The sequence below is a fragment of the Siphateles boraxobius genome, unplaced genomic scaffold (assembly GCF_051911475.1).
Source record: "Siphateles boraxobius isolate OS27281-9 unplaced genomic scaffold, OSU_SipBor_1 22, whole genome shotgun sequence".
Taxonomy (NCBI): Eukaryota; Metazoa; Chordata; class Actinopteri; order Cypriniformes; family Leuciscidae; genus Siphateles; species Siphateles boraxobius.
Genome location: NW_027508833.1, coordinates 7342806 through 7363711, shown reverse-complemented (window position 1 = coordinate 7363711; position 20906 = coordinate 7342806). Strand labels below are relative to the sequence as shown.

Genomic DNA, 20906 nt, shown 5'->3' with positions numbered 1-20906 from the left:
AAAGCTGTTCCAGTCGGGGTTGATGGGCGTTGAACACCCGGTGATCACCTGGATCTCACAACTCCGAAAGCGTCAGATAAATTTTTCAAATAGGCGCTATCTTTATAAATAAACCACAGATTTGAGCTTTAAACAACTACATTCTCGCCTGAAACACTCTTAAAATTACATTTCATGACACAATAACAGTAGTATTTTGATATTACGCGGGTTTTCTCCTCTGCTATTGACGCTTGCTGGTTGGTGCGAGATGCATTCTGGGATACCTGGCTGTCTCAAGTCTGCACAAGTCACCTCTCGATGCATCCTCGGTAAACGGGGCGGATCAAGAACACATCCGGGGATTTGAACTGGACTTGGCTAGATGTGAACTTTGAATTGGGACAGTACTTGGGCAGCGACTGATGACGTTTCACAAGTCCACAAGAACACAAGTACAGACAAGAACGCATATTGAGAAACGGCCAATGTGGTGCAGCCCACATAGATGATGACGACAGGATGAACATATGTCATATAAAGTTATTTAGTGCGCTTGCAATGTGACACCAAAAATGTATCAAAACATGAACTTTGGTTCAGACCTTGGTGCGGACTTTCAGGTGTGAAAAGGGGTGGTCGATTATGATTTCACTTTTCTAACTTTAGTTAGTGTGTAATGTTGCTGTTTGAGCATAAACAAGATCTGCAAAATTACAACGTTCAAAGCAAAGGGAGATATTTTCTTTTACAGAAATTGCTTTTTAAGGACTACAACAAATGGCTGGTAGGGACTACAACAAGCTTCTTCAGGAGTTAGTTATATCACTAACCCTAAAATGTACATAAAGCCGCCCCTGGAACACGATTTATACTAGATTATCATGACAGAACATGCTATTCAATGACAAGAAGATAACTACACATAAATTCATGTTCAGTGTTGCTTCTACATGTCACAAACATAAAAGGCTAAAGGTTTTTTACATTTTCAGTGCATGTCTGTGTGAGGTAATCGGAGCTACACACACACACACACACACACACACACACACACACACACACACACACACACACACACACACACACACACACACACACACACACACAAGCTCTTGAAGCTCCGCTCTCTGTGCCGGGGGCAGCAGCTCATTTGCATTTAAAGGGACAGACACAAACACCCTTTTTGCTCACCCTCTAAAAATTTACAATTTTAACATGCTATATAAAAATATCTGTGGGTCATTTTGAGCTGGGACATCAGAGATTTATTTTACATCTCGTGAAAAGGGCATTATACCTCACGTTGTTTTCCTCATGGGGACCAAAAAATGGTTTTCTGATACTGTCATCTTTGTTAAATTTTGTTATTTTGTAAAACTAGACATGACATTTTGTTAAAACTAAATATAAAAAAGTGTTTAAAATGTAAAAGTGAAACTCATCCTATGCCAATCTGTGGGAATGAGTAGCCTGTTGTGTAACTTGTATTTTTATTACTATGATTCTTATTCTTGCAGTACCAGGACTTGAATAACTTTCAATGACTTGCAAGATAATAGTTAATTATGTGATTTAATAGTGTTGTCCAGTTATGTCCTCTTCAGAGTCTGTTTACCAAAAACACTCATATTTCAGAGTCTTTTCCTGATTTCTTCTCCTCTCTGTTCCATCATTACACCAGTAGATGGCGATGAGTGAGTGAGTCAATATATATCACTGGCAACCAATAAATCATCATAAATAGCATTTAACAAATGTCACAATGTATCATGAACAAACATGAGTTAACAATAATCAATGGTTAATTCATAAAATAACATACATTAATAAATGCTTTAAAATGTTGATTGTTTGTCCATGGTATTGTATTAAATAATTTGAACAAATGTAAAGTGTTACTAGTCTTTTATTCGTTCTGTATATTTAAAAACAGTGGGATGTATGGTGTCACTTAAAACAAATTATTTCTACAAAGGACAAAAATTCAGAAATTCAAAAATAAAATAAGAACAAAATAATAAAAATCAATGATATGATAGAGAATGTTGGTAATCAAACAATTGCATATTATGAAAAAAATACTATGGAAGTCAATGGGGTCCAAAAACATGGTTACCAACATTCTTTAAAATATCTTTTTTTGTGTCAGACAGAAAAAAATTCAAACAGGTTTGAGGGCGAGTAAATGATGAACAAACACTTTAAACTATAGAAAGTTCTAGTAGAGAACTACTGGTATAGCAAAAAGCCAAATATTATTTAAAATTGTAAATAAAAATTTAAACATTAGTTTTGTGAGACTGATGTTTTATTTATGAACATAAATCAGTTTACCTTCAATGACATACTGTAACTTTCAGTATAACTACTGGAATGATATACATTTATATAGTACCTGGCTACATTAAAGGCTTCTGAATGAATTTCTTTGTTGCTTTGCGTTTGAAGTTTTGTTACATTAGTATAAAACACTATCTAGCATATAAAAAGGTTTTATTATGTACAGCTGATATGGTTTCAATGGCATGAATCATGTTCACATGTTTTTTATTGTTTTTATTTATTTATTATTACTATTATTCTGAGGTTTTCCAGAACAACAGCACTATATTTCTCTCTATAGATTTTATGCGAGTGTAAATGTGCATCTGCTGTTTGGTGTTTCACCGTGCCGTGGTCCTCCTGGCGCTGCTCTGCGGGGGTTTAGGAGGCGCCGGTCTGCTCCTGATGTTCTGGCACATGGGGACGTGTCTCTCGGCCGGGCCCGGGGCGAATCTCCGGCCACAGTGAGGACACAACACATACTCTGGGTTGAGATCGCACACCAGCTGTCGCTCAGGATCTCGACCCTGACGCATGGTTTGATTGAAGGCCTGGTGTTTCTGCCACCACATATTCTTCTTAGGCTGTGGGTGAAGACAGTGTGATAACAGTGAAGAGTTAATATTACCACATCAGACAGACTGAAGATAACAAATAACATTGTCATGAACGTTTTCTCCACAATCAAGGTATAATGTGCATGAATGAACAGTATAAGGCAAAGTGAATTTTTTTTAGATTAGATTGGTCATCATTTCATTTCGTTTTAAAGTTTGTGAGGAACATTGGATGCTTGTAATGTGAATTAGTGAGATATTTAACAGTTTAGCAGATACTTACATAAACTGTAGATAGCTGGCAATAATATGTCTTAGTAAGATGATACTTAGATGCTAAGTTTTAAATCATATATGCAATACAATGATGGATTGAAAGATGAACAAATAAACCTTCCTCAAAACCCTGATGATCATATTTTATACTCATGTTTTTTCTATAAATTATGTATGATAATCAAGTAAAGCGAAGCTGCTTCAGTCCAGTTGAAATATTACTAGCAATATCAAAGCTATTCTTGCGTTTCCTTGATAAATCAGGTCAGGTTTGACACAGTTTTTTCTTTTATGCCAAAAATAATTAGGATACTAAGAAAAGATCCTGTTCCATGAAGATATTTTGTACATTTCCTAGGCGATTTTCTCAATATTCAGATTTTTTTGCACCTTCAGATTCCAAATTTTCAAATAGTTGTATCTCGGCCAAATATTATAATATCCTAACAAACCATACATTAATGTAAAGCTTATTTATTCAACTTTCATATGGTGTATAAATCTCAATTTTAAAAAAAAATGACCCTTGTGACTGGTTTTGTGGTCCAGGGTTACATATGTGGTGATGGTTCTCCTTACTTCCGGCATTTTGCTCTTGCCGTGTTTTTTCAAGAACTCCTCGAGCTCGGTTCCTTTGGCTCTGTACAGGGACATGTCGAAGATCTTGCGCTCAGGCCTCTTTTTCTCACACACTCTCATGTGTGTCTCCAGCCGGTCTCGAGCGAAGCATCGACCGCACACGTTACAGGGAATCAGCCGTTGTGGAACGTCGGGATTCTCCTTCGGAGTGAGTTCAACACGTTGCAGGCGCTTTTCCTTCAGTTGATAAAAGCCCTCTTTATTTTCCCTCCTCTCATGTTTGAGGTGAGATCTGTCCCTTCTCGTAGAGTCACATGTTTTTGTTTTTCTCACGTCTTCATCTTCTCTGTCCAAATAGAGGTCCTGCATTTCGGTTCCTCCTCTGACATAATCATCCCATCCCATGCCTCTCTCTTGTCGCCCGTTTCCTTTTGCGGTGTATTCGTAGTCATCCCACTCTCTCTTTTCCTCAGGCTTGTGACCCTTTGCCATGTCTAAACCCAAAGGTCGTCCCCGTCCCTCACGTTTCACACTTTCTCTTCTACTCTCTCGCTCCCATTCCTCCCATCCTTCCATATCATCTCTTCCATTCCCATATCTGTCTCTTTCCTCATTCCATTCGCCGTATCCATTACCATAGAACCTGTTGTCCTCGAAATAACATTGATTTATCTCTCTATTCTTCTCTTTTTGAACTCTTCGTACAGTCTCTTCTGCTTTGAAAATCTTCTGCTGGAGCATCTGGATTTCTTTCGGCAAGTGTGTTTGCTTCTCTTCCTGATTTTGTTTTTTTCTCCCTGTTAGATGGGATGAACTTATAGGATCTAGTTTCCTCACTGTCTTCTGTTGCTGTCTGACCGCAGCTTGATCAGTCAGTGTAGGCAAACACGAGTAAAGTATCTCTTGATGTTGTGATTTGGTGACATTACTCAAGTTGAACGCTCTCTTGTGGAGGACTGGTTTTAGAGGGAATATTTTGCCTAATTCTATCCGTGAAGGAACGTATTCGTTCTGCTCCGTGTTTTTCGTCCTGTGGATGTTGTCTGAATGTTGCCAGGGAAGTTCTCTCTCTTGGTTATCTAAAACGTCCAGTCTGGAGCTGTGATGAGTTCCCGAGGAACGGCCCTGTCTGCTCATGCTCTCTCTGTGTAATATCGGTAGTTTTGATGATACGGTCTCTCTTTCCCAAAAGTGTTGTGTGAGGTGATGTTGTGGCAGCGTTTGCATGTTTGAGAAACTCACACATGCAGCTCCAGCAGAGGTTGATCGTATAATAACAGCGTTGTCAACCTGTGGACTGATAAAACACATATGGACATTTCGGTAACACTTTACAATAAGGTTCATTAGTTAACATTAATTAATTACCTTAGTTAACATGAACTAAGAATGAACAATACCTCTACACCATGCAATAATCTTAGTTAATATTAGTTTCAACATTTACTAATACAGTATTAAAAATCAAAGGCTGTATTTGTTAACATTAGTTAATGCACTGTGAACTATCATGAACAAACATGGACCGTTGTTTTTTATTAACTAACATTAACAAAGATTAATAAATACTGTAACAAATTTATTGATCATTGTTAGTTCATGTTAGTTAATATACATTAACGTTAACTAATGAACCTTATAGTAAAGTGTTAATATCAAGCATGTCTTTACATTACCCAGTGGGTCCTTGGGTCTGACCTTGGGTCTGACAAGCTTGAGTGTAAATTATATATATATATATATATATATATATATATATATATGTGTGTGTGTGTGTGTGTGTGTGTGTGTGTGTGTGTGTGTGTGTGTGTGTGTGTGTGTGTGTGTGTGTGTATAAATTATAAATTACATTAAAAATATATAAATTCACAAGTAAGTTAGTGTCTTGCCATTTTCTTTAGCATGTTCATTCACCTTATAGAAGACTGAATGTATGTTTAGCTTTAAACTCACCGACTCGTGTTGTCTGTCTGTGAAGGTAAACTGCTTGATCACCTCAGGTTTCCAGTTGTGTTTACACTAGTTGCTTAGGAACAAGACAACGCAAACTCCCTTCACATTTGCTATTGGCCAGTTGCGTCAGACGTCATGCCGTGGTGACGTCACCCGGACGAAGGACGCGCTGTGATGATGGTGCGCATGCGCCACTTCATGAGCGAAACTTGTGTTTTGAGGTTGATACGATAATAAAGCCGATTTCACTGCAGGATTTCAGAAATTAGAAAGCCGTTTATTATCGTCCATCCACGACCGGTACGTCATACAGTGTGTTTGACAGAGTTGAGAAATTGTGAATCGCATTGCTCAGATAATGTCGGAGGTGTTATAATGATGTGTGAGTGTTTCAGGTGCTCATCATCATGTCCACTGAACAAGAGCTGCTGTCTGTGGATTATGAGGTGTACGGGAGAGTCCAGGGCGTGTTCTTTAGGAAACACACACAGGTAATTAACATATCAATGTCGTGTGTGCTGGGGATAGTTGTCACATTAATATACAGTCAAACCAAAATTTATTCAGACACCTTCAACATTTATCACATTATCACAGTTTATTCGCTATAGTTTAGAAAATGGTAATACAATTTTATAAGAACTCTCAGAGTTATCAAATCAGTTGATATTTCACTGGTTTTGGCCATCCTTCTCTTAGACTGTCTCACAGATGAATTATGTTGAATATCTGTCAGCTGTTAAATTTAACTACACAGTTAGGCAATACCAGTTTAGCTCAACAAATGACCAAGCAATGCTTAATTTTGTTCAGTCTGTGTTGTAAAAAGGTCGCATCAGCATTTCAAGCAAACACTTAAGCAAAACATGGTCAGGTCAAAGTGTCTGAATAACTTTTGGTCGCAAATGTTTATAAATTTTACTGGTTGTCCACTGTATGAATAATTTTTAGGTATAATATGTCAGTTTACTTTATTTGGCTATGCTCACTTACATAAATGAACTATAATGTCCTGCACCCACTAGTTAAAAAATATAAAAAAATTATATCTGATCTCTGAATATTTTTTGTTTTGACGGTAGCTATTAGAGGTGTTTCTGTGTATCAAACAGCATGCTTCTATCAGCAGATTGCAACAGATACACAGTTGCTGTGGATGAAAGTGTCTGTCAAAAGCATGAACGCAAATTAATATCTTATTTTGGGTCATTTCTGTATAGACAAAAGCATTAAGGTCTTGACTATGAAAAATGTTAAACATACAAGAGATACAGCTCATTGAACAGCTCGTTTTTATGCTTTTTTAACACTAAAATAATTATGAAACATAACATTTTGGAAAACTGCAAAAATATAAAAGGTAACAAAAACTGTGGTTAATGAATTGTATAGAATTATTACAACACAAAACGACTCGTTTACTAACGTAACCTCGGTTCCCTGAGATAAGAGAACGAGTATTGCGTTTGCTAGACGCAATGGGGAAAACTCCTTTTTCTCCGAATACTGAAGCCTTTTATAAAATAACGCAGTGCTACTGCACAGCCATAACAGTGCAGAGACTAATCGCACGCTATTGGCAGTCAGTGGGAACTGCACGAATCTATGGCATAGGGGCATATCTGTGCGAACCAATCGATGCAGACTCCGCCAGAAGGGGCGGGGCATCTGCCTATAAAAGACGCTCATTTCGCCATATGATTCAGGTTAAGCAACTGAAGCGATGAATGCCGAGTACACGAATACTCGTTTCCCTTATCTCAGGGAACCGAGGTTATGTTAGTAACGGAGTCGTTCCCTTTCGAACGGTCTGTCGTATTGTGTCTGCTAGATGCTATGGGGAACCAATCCAATCACACCGTGCTGTGTTTATGCAGAACGACATGTTCTATGCCCGAGTCTGGGACGCTTGATAAAGGTTCCCAAGGCAGAGGGCTAATGTGGCAGCAATGCCTTGAGGTATTTCAAAGGGTTGGAACCCTAGGACCGCCATGCAGTGGAGGGCGGAGCCTGCCTGGACAGAGGACGTGTAGGCCCTGTCGTTCTGCAGGGTTTGGATGGATGAGGCACCTTGGATTTCCATCCAATAGCAGTGGATGGCCGAGTAGGAGGCGCACCATGACTTCAACAGTTCTTCGTGAACCTCTGGGAAGAACGGAGCGGATCTATGGCGAGGGGCCTGTTGGCGCCCCGGCAGGGACTTTCGTCCAGGCGTGTTGGCTCCTCGGGAGGAGCCCAGTTGAGACCGAGCTCCTCGACAGCTCTTGACAGGACACGGATAAGGTCGCGTCCAGTCCAGCTCAGGAGTCGCTGCGTTATTTAGATGGCAACGGGGCGGGGTAATCCACAGAGCCCGCCCAGTCCTCTGCGTCCGAAGCCGCTAATTACAGTGATTCATCATGGGGATCGTCCTCGGATCCCCCTGAACAAGATGAGGCCGCTTGCGTCACATGAGGTGCACTGGTCTGAACAGGTGAACCGCACAGGCGACATCTGCTCTGTGGAGAAAGTGTGGCATGTGGGGTCTGGACTGGCGTGAGCTCACTAACCTCCAAATGCTCAGCCCTCTGACTCCGCCATTTCTTCCTCCGAGGCTCTAGAGGAAAAGGAAACAGGAGAGCGCAAGGAGCGGTGTTGCACTCTGAGAAGAACGCGATCCGAGAGCAGCATACTCTCACAGAGAGAGCAGCTCGTCTCGGTAAGAGCGGCGTCAGCGTGGGCTTTGCCCAGGCAGGCGACATGATCGCTGTGTCTGTCCTCGGCATGCAGAGGGGCTCTGCATGTGCCACATCCGTAGCGTGACATTTGAAGCAACGTCGCTACTCTTTTAAAGAAAGCTCGCCGGAGAGCGCAGGAAAACAGCATGACAGCTTGCCACGCGATTATCTGCTGAAGAGCGTGCTGGATCTGCTACAGTCCACTGGCTTGCATGCTGTTCCGCTCCTGGCTCTGATTCCTTGGCGAAGAAGGCGAAGGCCTCTGAGAAGTATTGCTTGAAGTTTCTGTGAGGTCTGAAGATCGTCGCTTCAGTCGATTAACCTGAATCGAATGGCGAAATGAGCGTCTTTTATAGGCAGATGCCCCGTCCCTTCTGGCGGGGTCTGCACCGATTGGTTTGCGCCGCTACGCCGCTCTGCCATAGATTCCTGCAGTTCCCACTGACTAGCCAATAGTGTGCGATTAGTCTCTGCACTGTTATAGCTGTGCAGTAGCACTGCATTATTTTATAAAAGGCTTCAGTATTCAGAGAAAAAGGAGTTTTCCCCATTGCGTCTAGAGGTTACGTTAGTAAACGAGTCGTTTTGTGTTGTAATAATTCTACACAATTCATTAACCACAGTTTTTTTACCTTTTATATTTTTGCAGTTTTCCAAAATGTTATGTTTCATAATTATCTGGCGGGCTTCTGGCGGGCTCTGCACTCAGATCTGAAGGAGGTGCACCGATTGGTTCGCGCTGTTACGCCGCTCTGCCATAGGTTTGTGCAGTTCCCACTGACTTGCCAATAGCGTGTGTAGCAAATTAGCTCTAAGAAATATTAAAGTCCCTGTAAAGTCAAAATTAAATATGTGTTCTGAGTTTGTCACACCACAGAAAAATGTGTTATTAGCCATCCAGCCAAATTTGAATGATAAAAAAAAGAAAATAATAAAATACATAAAATAAGCTATCAAAATCTTGAAAAAATGAGCAGTAGTCTCTGCTCTCAAACGCTGGGGGCGTGTCCGCTGTCTGCGCTGAAACCACGCCCACTCGCGGGAAGTATAACACTCACCAGTTGTCGGGGCGACGGGAGGATGAAGGCCGAGGCGGGAGATAGTCGGTTCGTCCCCATTCACCAGTAACAGCGGATTATCAGTGAATCCCAGTTGTCTCCGACGAAAGTTTTTAAAATTATTCCATGTAAAATGATCACTACAGAGCTGGGTGTTTGTGATGATCCTCAGCTCTCCATCAAGGTGTCTCTTCACAAAATGAATTCACCTCTTCTTGATGTGATCGTTTTTCGGAAATGTAAATAAGGACACCGATCTGTTTTGAGCGTGATCGCATCCAGGTAGTACGCATTTCCGTGACGAACGCATAGCTAGCTAGCTAACTGTAGGCTGTAGTAACTAATAATACTGACAGTAACTCACGATTGAACTGCAAACTGATGTCATTAAAGTGCTCTAGATGGCTGTAGTGCGTCATCAAGTAGGGGCGTGTCCAGGAGCTCAGGCACTCCAGTGCGTCATCGAGCCCCCGTTTTAGCCCCGCCCAAAAAATCCGGTACACCGCAATGGTGAAAAACTGTTTAACGGTCTAACTCCACAATTCAGTACTTCAAAGTTCACAGTCTTTGTAATATGTTTTAGCAATACATTTCTAACATTTATAATGTGTTTAGAATTTTTTTTTAATTGCCTTTACAGGTACTTTAATAATCAATAATAACTTGTTATAATTGATTATGAATATTTGGATCAGTTAATAGAATTAACTTAATGTTACAAATTAATATTACAATCAATTAACCTGTTTGTCCAGAGAACACTCAGTGTTAATTGTTTATTAATTCTAAGAAATGTACATTTCTGGGGCATGAGAAATGTGTTTCTGACTTTACAGTACTACTAAGAGCAAGAAGTCAAAATCTTTGATTAAGGACTCCAGTATATGAGCTTGAGACACAGACAACTTTATGTGTGACGTGAACAAGATTGTATTAACTAGACTAAACATTTAAATTACTCGAACATACACATACATGCATACATTTTTCCATGGGAAAGAGAGCTGAAGCATAATACGGGAAAGCAGGAAGTTATAGCATTGTTCGAAATTCAGCAGATCAACAGCCTTGAGCAAACCATCAGTTTAGTGCTAACACGTCCTTCTTTAAAAGGTGTAAGGATATTTAATGTATCAAATAATAAGACTAAGTTTGATACTTGCATGTCTCGCCCATTTGAATTTAACTGTCCTGATGCAATTTGTTGAGGCTCCAGTTGATCTTTGCTGACGTGGTCTTGATGAGAGAGAACCAGTGGGAGTCAGAGGGTCTTTGATGAATGGAAAGAGAAGGCCACAGCCTGGCACAAGCTTGAGGGTCCGGCATCATCTTCATTAGGATTTCAGAAAGGGACTAAGAGGCGTGATCTTGTGATCAGTGGTTTTTAAAGTGTAAAGGGTTTGTGAGCCAATAAGAAGTTGTTCCCTTTGGAGGGAGAAAATAATACTATAATACTAATAATTATAACACTAATGCGTCACAAATTTAGGAAAATGTAATGTAAATTAACAAATGGGAAATGGAAATTGGAGTTTATTGAGACTGAACATGCTACACATATGATTTGGGTTAACCATAGTATGTCTGAAACATTAATCCAAAAGAGTTTAAAAGAGAAAATGAAGACATAGGTCAAACCACATCATAAAAAAAAATCATGAGATGGGAAAACTAGATACGTTTACATTTCTCACGTGGTTACATATAGGGATCTCCCAGTCACGTGACCCCTAGCCGCGTGTCAGCCATTTTGACGGAATACATCCGTCAGCTACTCAGTGGCAATGGATCTATTATTAGGGGTGGGCCACCCCTAATAATAGATCCATTGCAGTGGGTAATATATATTATTAGTATATTAGTATACTAATAATATAATTACATAAAAACGTTTTGACATTGGGCTACAGTGTGTTAGGTAAATGCATTTACCAGTAACGTTACTGACTCTGAAGCTAACTGAGCAATTCCACGGCTCTCTTCTCTACTCTTTACTACTATTTTAATACTGTTTCTAGCCAATGTTGGTAGGTTTTTTTTCACTGCTACAAAAAAACGTAGAAAAATGTAGTCAACCCATACACCATTAGAACCGTGTAAAACATTTTTCATTGGTTGTTGTGTTAAATCTTACCCAGTTACAATAGTGCTATTTTCTGATTGGCTATTGTGTAGCTCGACGAACAACACCAGAGGAGACGCGCTTGATTCCTGCCGGTTCCACAGTGAGAGCGGCGCGGCCAGAGTTTTGGGCGCTGCGTCATATTAAATATATTACAAATAGTTTTTCAGCGTGAGAAATACAATGTGTGGCGGGAGAGCTTGAAAAAAGACCAAAATGAGTGACTGTCACGCTGAGACACTTGAGAGCCCTGTTATGTTATGCTGAATGGTAGTGTGCACACACACATTGCGGATTTCTATCGCAACAGCGGATTTATAACATTTGATCCCGAACTCCGAGAAATCATTCATTAGCCTGCGAGGGGACAACTTACCTGATCCAAAATGAAGAGTGCAAAGCTGTGTTGAGTTGGAAGCCAAACAGTAACACCGCCATCAGCCTTTTGCCTGTTTATTGCCGCCAACCACTTGTTTCTCCGTTTTGTTTCTTTTGGGATACGGTATAAAGATATTCCTTTTGTATGATCACGTATCTGATCGCATCCAATTGCACAGCATCGCTCGGGCATGATAGAAATATTTCGCGACGAGCTGTATTATCACCGGCGGTATAGCATTTTCTATTCCGTCAAAATGGCTGCTCCAAATGCCGTGACGTCACGCGGGACGTCCCTATAGAATACAGGTCCTTCTAAATAAATTAGCATATTTTGATAAAGTTCATTATTTTCCATAATGTAATAATAAAAATTAAACTTTCATATATTTTAGATTCATTGCACACCAACTGAAATATTTCAGGTCTTTTATAGTTTTAATACTGATGATTTTGGCATACAGCTCAAAAACGCAGTAGCGGAGCTGCGCGCGCGCGCTGCTTGAGGGATTAGGAACAGGTCACAGCTGAGTCGCACTGGCACAGTGTCACTGCTGAAAGTTGACTTGCATGGAAGATGGCAGAAAGTGTAGAGCCCAACTCGACCGCAGCAGAGAAAGTGATTTTTAACCCCCAAAATCTAAAAAGCCATGTCTGGAAGTACTTCGTATTTTGGTCGGTGGATGGTAAAATTGTGGAGCCGCGAGATAAAGTTGTATGCAAGCTATGTAAGGTTTTTTTTCTTCCTTTTTTTAATACAAGCACCAATAATGTAAGTAGCCTTTTTCGTTTGTAATAGCACTTTATTTTTTATGAACCTCAGGGTAAAAGTTCGTTGTGACATTTCTCGGAATTGTGTGCCTCATTTTATTTAACGTTAAACAGAAACATTAGTGTACTGTACTGACTGATTAGATATTGCAAGCGTGAGCGAGGTCTGCGGTCTTTGCCATTAGTTGTTTTTACTTGTTTTTACTTGTTTTTGTGTAGGTAATACGTTGTTAAATATGTTTAAATTTAAATAAACTACCTATACAAGTAGTTATGCCTCTTTGTATTAATTTGTCCTGTTATTGACGTAATGCGCGTCATTGAAAAAAATGCGCAACCAGATATTCGAATAGTTCGAATATATGTGTGTTTTTTAGAGGGAATATTTGAACGTCATTTTTGAGCAATTTTGACTGCCCTACTTCTCTGCAAGAATTAAGTGAGAGTCACAATTTCCTGCAAATTCCTTTTGGGGTTGTAAAAAGTCTTATCAGTCTTAGGCCCTGTCCACACGGACACGGGTATTTTTATAACCGTGACTTTTTTTACGCGGTTCGGCCGTTCGTCCACACAAAAACGCACTGAAACCAAACATTTTTGAAAACCCCTGCCAGGGTGAGGATTTTCAGAAACGCCGGTTACAGTGTTGTCGTGTAAACAGTGAAACCGGGGTTTTTGCCTTGCGACGTCAGAGTGTGCGCCGTTATCAGCTGTGTTTGACATCAGATTTGCTCTTCTGATTGGCCAACGTGGCTTTAGGGTTAAGGTTTATATCACCGCCTGCTGGCGTGGCATGCTCTTGACCGCGCTTGATTGCGTGTTTTTACGTTTTCATGTAGACGGAGACCGAGCATGTGTGGACGGGATTTTTTTTAAAAACGCTGTAGGAAAAACTCCGGTTATAAAAATACCCGTGTCCGTGTGGACATGGCCTTAATGTGTCCTGTAACAGGACACTGGCTTCTGCCAGTGTGTTAGCTTCATTTGTGATGCTAGTTTTGGGGGAAGCTTCATAGACCTTTGTTGGGAGAGTGAGTTTGCTGGATTATTTATTAAATATAATGAATAATTTGTTTGTGTCTGATTGGTCCCGATGCTACGCGATAAGTATCTGCACTGTTATGGCTGTTCAGTAGCACTGCGTTATTTTATTAAAGGCTTCAGTATCCGGAGAAAAAGGAGTTTTCCCCATTGCGTCTAGCAAACGGAATATGACTGACCGTTCGAAAGGGAACCACAACCCATCCTGACCAGACATTTCTTTTGAAATAATATCGCGCGAACACAGCTGAACATTTGGCTAAAATCTACCTTTATAATGTAAAAGTCAACATGAAATCAAAAGAGACTTTATACACTTTCCATGTATTTTAAAAGAATAATCCTTATCTTCATAATCTTCACAATATACTTGCTCAGAAACGACTTTAATTTAGGCATCAATACCCTCCTGTTTGTTTCAGTAAATGTGTTTTTGTCATTTTAGTTGTTTTAACTAAAATTAAAACAATTCAATTTTAGGTTAAACCAAATTAAAATGAGACCTGAAGGCAACTTGCTGAAATCATTATATACAGTATATATATATATATATATATATATATATATATATATATATATATATATATATATATATATATATTTGTTTGTTTTATTTGATCTCAATTAGCATTTATTATATTACAAGTAATGATTTGTTTATGGTTTTATTTTGGTTTAGTTTTCACAATCCAATCCGTTTTGGGGTAAAATCAAATCCCATTTCAGCAGTTTTTCTCATTGACTGGCCTTTACCTTTAGAAAAATGTCCGATTACAGAAGTAAATGGCTAACTAAAGGTGACTTTTACACATGGGTTTATTTTGTTTTGTTACAAAAATATTGGAAATTTTGAAGATTGAAACAAAATCGAACATATTTTACGAGTTGCCAAATTCGTACGAATGATCTACCCCTGACCCCGCCCCTAAGCCTACCCATCACATGGGTTTTGACAAATCGTACGAATTCATACGAATTAGCCCCCTTTTAATCACTCGTACGAATTGGTCATGAGATAGCGTTGGAGATGCACTCGTTGACGATCACACGTTGATCTGATTGGTTACAAGGTAGTTTGCGAATATCAGAAACACCAGCGATTTCAAACCGTGTTTTTGAGACTGTCTTTGGTTCACTGCAGTTTTAAAGAGAAAATACTCAGCAATGGTGTTGACTTATGAATTTACACATGGTTTGTCTTAAAGCATATTAGAAACACCACATAGACATATAAACAACATTAAAAGCTGGATTTTCACCACAGGGGGACTACTTAAATGATTATGTTCTTAAATGTGTATGAAGTGCGATGCTCATGCATTGTGTTTGTGTGCGTGTGTGTGTGTCTGCAGTCAGAAGGGCAGAAGCTGGGTCTGGTTGGCTGGGTGCAGAACACCAGCGCTGGAACGGTTCAGGGGCAGATCCAGGGTCCGGCTGGTAAAGTCCAGCAGATGCAGCGCTGGCTCCGCACCACCGGCAGCCCTCAGTCACGGGTCACCAAAGCAGAGTTCAGCAACGAGCGCGCCGTTGATAAACTGGATTTTAATGACTTCAGAGTTGTTCGTTAATGACAGAACAACTCAAGTATTTATTTAGATATACTATTTATTTTAGTGTTTAATTTTTTTTTGTGTGTGATCTGTTGTCTGTTACTGGTATACATATGAGGGGAAAACACTTTATTGGCATTATATACCAGCTTCTCACAGATTTCTGTAACACTCTCAGCTAATATAATAGACTCCACCCCTTTTCCTCCAGTGTGTTTGTGTTTTATAATGGCTTTGTAGTCAATAGTTTTATCCCTTGAACTCATCTTTAATCACCCACATTACACATGTAAACGTTTTCCTTGTAAAAAATGTCTTCATGCCCTAAAATAGCTTGAATTTAACTCTACACCCTTGCCTCATGTAGTATGCATGGTTCTATGAATATCCAAAAGAGCTTCGCCTCAACACACTCACAGCAGCTCAGAGATCCATTCCACTCGTTGTGGTTACAAGGTAGTTTGTGACGTTAGAAACACCAGCGATTTCAAACTGTGTTTTTGGGACTGTCTTTGGTTCACTGCAGTTTTAAGGAGAAAATTTTCAGCAATGGTGTCGACTTATGAATTTACACATGGTTTGTCTTAAAGGGGTGGTAAAGTATGATTTCACTTTTCTAACTTTAGCTAGTGTGAAATGTTGCTGTTTGAGCATAAACAACATCTGCAAAGTTCAAAGCAAAGGGAGATATTTGCTTTTGAAGAAAGGGACTACAAAAAGCGGCTGGCAGTGACTACACGACATTCCTCCCAGGTTTAGTGACATCAGCAACCCTAAAATGTACATAAACCCCGCCCCTGGGAACACGCATGATGAGAAGAGGAAAAGTTGTTGTATAAGAGTGTATTTGTGAGTCAGCTCAAACTTTAGCATCCTTCTTTTCACATGCAATAGAAAGTCACTGTGTGTTTATCTCACAACAGTTCCTATATGAGCGATTTATAGATTAACATGACAGAATATCCAATTGAAGATAGTTAACTCCACATCAGCAACATAAATTCATCAACTAACCATTCGGAGACGTCCTGTTGCATTCTACATGTTGTCACTTCTTTTTGAGTCTCTCCATCTTTGTCTGACACCGTTTTAACATTAAAGGCAAAACAGTTTCTGTCATTTTTGTGTCTGCGTGAGGTAACTGCAGCTGCTAACACAAGAACTCTCGAAACTCCGCCCTCTGCAGCAGCTCATTTGCATTTAAAGGGCCAGGCACAAAACTGCGTTTTTGCAAGCCCTCAAAATGTGACAACTTTAACATGCTATATAAAAATATCTGTGGGGTATTTTGTGCTAAAATTTCACACACACACTATAGGGACATAAGAGATTTATTTTACATCTTGTGAAAATGCCATTTTACCACCCATTTAAAGCATATTAAAAAAAACACATAGACATATAAACAACATTAAAAGCTTGATTTTCACCAGAGGGGGACTTTTTAAATACCATGTATCACAATAATATCAACAAAAGATGAATATGTCAAATAATATGTTTTACTTACCTTGCCAATATTTTCACTGGAAGGAGTACATTTTTATTAAACATAATTTTGCAAATTAATAAAAGGCCTGCAATAATAGTCTAAAATTTTAATGCTATAAATTATTAGTTTGGGGTGTAGACTCTGGATGTTGTGGTCTTCATAACAATAAACATTCAGACAATAAAATGTGATTTTCTAACATCATAGTGGATTTTAAACAAATGTAATATCAATCACTTTATGTTTTTTGGGGGTGGGGGCTAAGGTATTTTTTTAAATGTAATATGAATATTTTTATATAAAAAAGGTAATTTATCTAAAAAAAGAAATTATGTAAAATTCTATAAAAAATATCCACATTTCTCATTTTCATTCATGGAGATAACATGGACAATGTGTCATGGTTTAATGGAAAATCACTGTCATCAACTGGAGAACAAACATTTTTAAACTAAAATAACATGAAATGTCAACTACAGCCAGTAGAAAGCTTCAAAGCAGAACTCAATGGCTCATTTGCCATTTCCTCATGGGTATATATCTTTTCACAAGTTTTTATTTGTTTCAATTTAGGTTTATGTTTAGACATTCTAAAACAATTATTCTAACAATAAAAAAATACTTTTTCAAAGTTTAGCATTTTTTTGTACTGAGGTATAATTTTTTTACAATTATGAAATTATTACAGTCAACCTGAACATAGTGTTAAATATGTGTGTTTGCATTTGTTCTCCATCGTGGATGTGTTGTGGGGTCATTCCATCATTTGTGTGTGTGTTAGCATAGTCTGCATTATAGCAGATTTATTTTTGACAAATTATGCTACAGAGCAACTTATGGCAGCCCATTTTTCATTTCTTATGAGTGATTTTGGGGGGTGCTGTGTGTGTTTACTCCATCAGGGATGTGTTGTGGGATCACACTTCATTTTGTGTGTTTTCTGCATTGTAACTGATTTTTTTATTATTATAATGTAACAAAAAGTTTTATAGTGTTCCATTGATGTCTATGAAAAAAATAGTTTTTAATTTATATAAATTTAAGAACATATCCTTAAATCTTAAATCCCCTAAACACTGCACAAATGTAGAGTAAACACATTAATAAAGTGTTTTTTTTTTTTACGCTAACAAATAACCGGATATCATTCCAAATTTTTTGTTTTTGTTTGTAGAGCTAGCAAATGTCAACCACCACATCAAGTTTCATGCTGTGTAGATAAAGGGGGGATTTGTTATTTATTTCAGCAATGTCATTTAGGGGTCAAAAGACCCTGAATAGCTTACAAGGGTTTAATAGAGACCATTCTGATAGCAAATTATGGCATACAGGGATTTGTGTATCACTTTCAATGGATTCTAACTGATGCTGAATGATACTGAACAGACTATCATTATCGGATGCTTCTATCAGAACACTTATGGTGACCATTCCTCTCAGATCTAAATCATGTCTTAAAACGTATTTTTTCATTGACAGAACAAGTAGTTGCATAAACAGTATGATTCATATTCCACATATGCAAACATAAGCTAATGCATTGATGCACATAATGACGAATGGGATTTGAATTTAGTAGTAAAAAATAAATAAAAAAAATATCTCTCTCTCTGAAATAAAACTCAGATTTTTGCTGAACATGACGTGGCACTATCCATAAAACACATCTCTCCATGATTCTTTGCTCGCCATGTTTCACATGTACATTGACCTGCGTGTCTGGTATTCTCCCAGAAAGTCTCCAAGATGAATGAATGTATTGTGAAAGAGCCAAACATTCCAGGAAATGAATGTTCCCCACCCTCGTCTCTTTCCAAAGCAGAGAGCGGTTTATTTCTACAGCAGCTTTTCAAGGCCCATCCACACACATCTCTGCATTAACTGAGACCGAGTCCTTCTGATGACGTACACCACTACTGGAGAACGGCTGAAGCTTGTGCTTTTAAGGGCTGGATATACAGTCAAACCAAACTTTATTTAGGCCACATTTACACATAGCCGGGTATTTAGAGAAATGAATATTTCCACCCCTCTGTTTTCAATAATACCATTGTGCATACAACATCGTTTTCAAAAATGTTGTCATTTACAACAATCCGCATAAATACGTCATCGAGCACCATCATAACTAAGCCAAACTGGGCGCTCACATGACGTTAAGCATTTTCTGTCGCAAAATGTGACGTTTGAGAACCTAAAACCCTGTTTCTCCCAGTAGACATGGCAACACATAACCGGCGTTATCAGAAATCTCCACTTTGGCCGGAGATTTTGGAAATAATCCTTTTCTGTGATAAAAGCGGTGTTTTCGTTTAAATGAGAAGTCAAAGCGCAGGGAAATATCTGCGTCGTCCCTTCGTGTAAACGTGGCATCAGACACCTTCAACATTTCTCACATTATCACGGTTTTTCACTATAGTTTGTAAAATGGTAATAAAATATGATAAGAACTCAGAGTTATCAGATCAGTTGATGTTTCATTGGTTTTGTCCATCCTTCTGTTAGACTGTCTCACAGATGAATTATGTTGAATATCTGTCAGCTGTTAAATTTAACTACACAATAAGATAATACCAATTTAGCTCAACAAATTACCAAGCATTGCTTCATTTTGTTGAGTCTGTGGTGTAATAAGGTCGCATTAGCAATTAATGAAAAAAACACTTCAGCAAAACATGCTCAGGTCAAAGTGTCTGAATAATTTTTGGTCCCACATTTTTATAAATTTTACTGGTGGCAATTGTATGAATAATGTTTTGGTATAATATGTCACAGTTTACTTTATTTTGCTCCTGCACCCACTAGTAAAAAAAAATAGAAAACAATTATATCTGATCTATTGCTGTCAGAATCATTTTTGGTTTGACTGTACATCACTTGTCATTATTACTGAGTTCAGCATCTGATCTGTAAGACCAGCAATCTGATCTTTGCAAGAGAATGTGTTATTTATTTCTTAGCAGAGTTAGTAAATTGGTGGATCACTCTATTTTGTTGTGCAATATTTTAGGTGGTATTAAAGGGGTCATATAATGGTACATGGGCTTTTACAAGTTGATTGTACTGAAATGTGCGTTGGCAGTGCCTGTATACAACCATCATATAATGAAATCCATCCAGTGTTTTTTTTTTAATCTCCTTATATGTTTTCCCCTGCCTCAAATTGAGCCGTTGGATCTTGTGACGTCACTAGATCGGAAGCTCCTCCCACGATTGATAATTGACAGCAGCGTTTCAACACAGACCCGCCCTGAGCGAGCTGTCATAGTCCACCATTGTGGATACACTGGAGCAGAATGGCGTCTAAGAGATTGTGGTGTTCAGTTCTTGGGTGTAATAACGAACACAGCAGTCATTTTGATGTTCCTAAATCTGAACCGCTGAAGACGCAGTGGCTGAGTTTTGTCAGTTGTACCTAACACTGCATAGATAACGTTACACATCACTGACAAGCCTACGTTTACCGAAAAAAAAGTTTTTCATGACCATTAGCTGTAACATCAATCTGTCAATGAACTAACGTATACATCAGTAAACACATACCAGCGCATACAAAGATAGATCAAAGTGACATTACGTTAACCAACCATTCAGAAACGTCCTGTTCGAGCCTTAATGGTCCAACTTATTCGGGGCCGTCATCTTGTTCCTAGTCCGACTACGGTTCAAATTGATACGTTTGCACAGATGTGTTCTCAGAGACTCCCGCTGCCATTCTTTCCATAGACAGTAAAAGAAATGGACACAGCGACTCCCTTGATTTCAACGGAGAAGACAAAAGCCCGATTATTGCACTCACTTCCTGATGGCTGAGCGACTACGCAGGCTCAAACTGAGCTTGACGACAGTCTGACAGTGTAAATCTTCTAATAGCTGTGCCAAGTCAAATCTGAATCACCTAATTCCTCAAAAACGTTGTTGAAATATTTTGTCCTGTTGCTTTTATTGACTCTCTATCTATGGGCTTCTCCCTTGACTTTATGCCTCTATTTATGACTTTATGTCCCTCCGATTGCCTCATAGACAGTAAAAGATTGCCTGCGGGCTTCTCCTCCTGTCTATACGGTAATTGATCTATTGTGCGACAGAAAGTCGCGTGGTTATAACG

At 38.9% G+C, this 20906-nt stretch overlaps 2 protein-coding genes and 1 long non-coding RNA gene across 3 annotated transcripts in view; 1 reads left to right on the top strand and 2 right to left on the bottom strand.

Annotated features, from left to right (window-relative positions):
• LOC143746613 (uncharacterized) overlaps positions 1-20906 on the bottom strand; it is a 299149-nt gene that overhangs the window by 87872 nt on the left and 190371 nt on the right. The gene's annotated exons all lie outside the window — the stretch shown is intronic.
• zc2hc1c (zinc finger, C2HC-type containing 1C) lies at positions 1871-5870 on the bottom strand. Its single transcript, XM_077238512.1, has 3 exons — positions 5670-5870; positions 3717-5013; positions 1871-2888 (listed from the first exon to the last, which is right to left on the bottom strand). The coding sequence occupies exons 2-3, from the start codon at positions 4941-4943 to the stop codon at positions 2646-2648; spliced, it is 1470 nt and encodes a 489-aa protein (XP_077094627.1). The 5' UTR covers positions 4944-5013; positions 5670-5870; the 3' UTR covers positions 1871-2645.
• On the top strand, positions 5829-16425 carry acyp1 (acylphosphatase 1, erythrocyte (common) type). Its single transcript, XM_077238514.1, has 3 exons — positions 5829-5969; positions 6065-6160; positions 15109-16425. Exons 2-3 carry the CDS (start codon positions 6077-6079, stop codon positions 15322-15324), a joined length of 300 nt encoding a protein of 99 aa, XP_077094629.1. The 5' UTR covers positions 5829-5969; positions 6065-6076; the 3' UTR covers positions 15325-16425.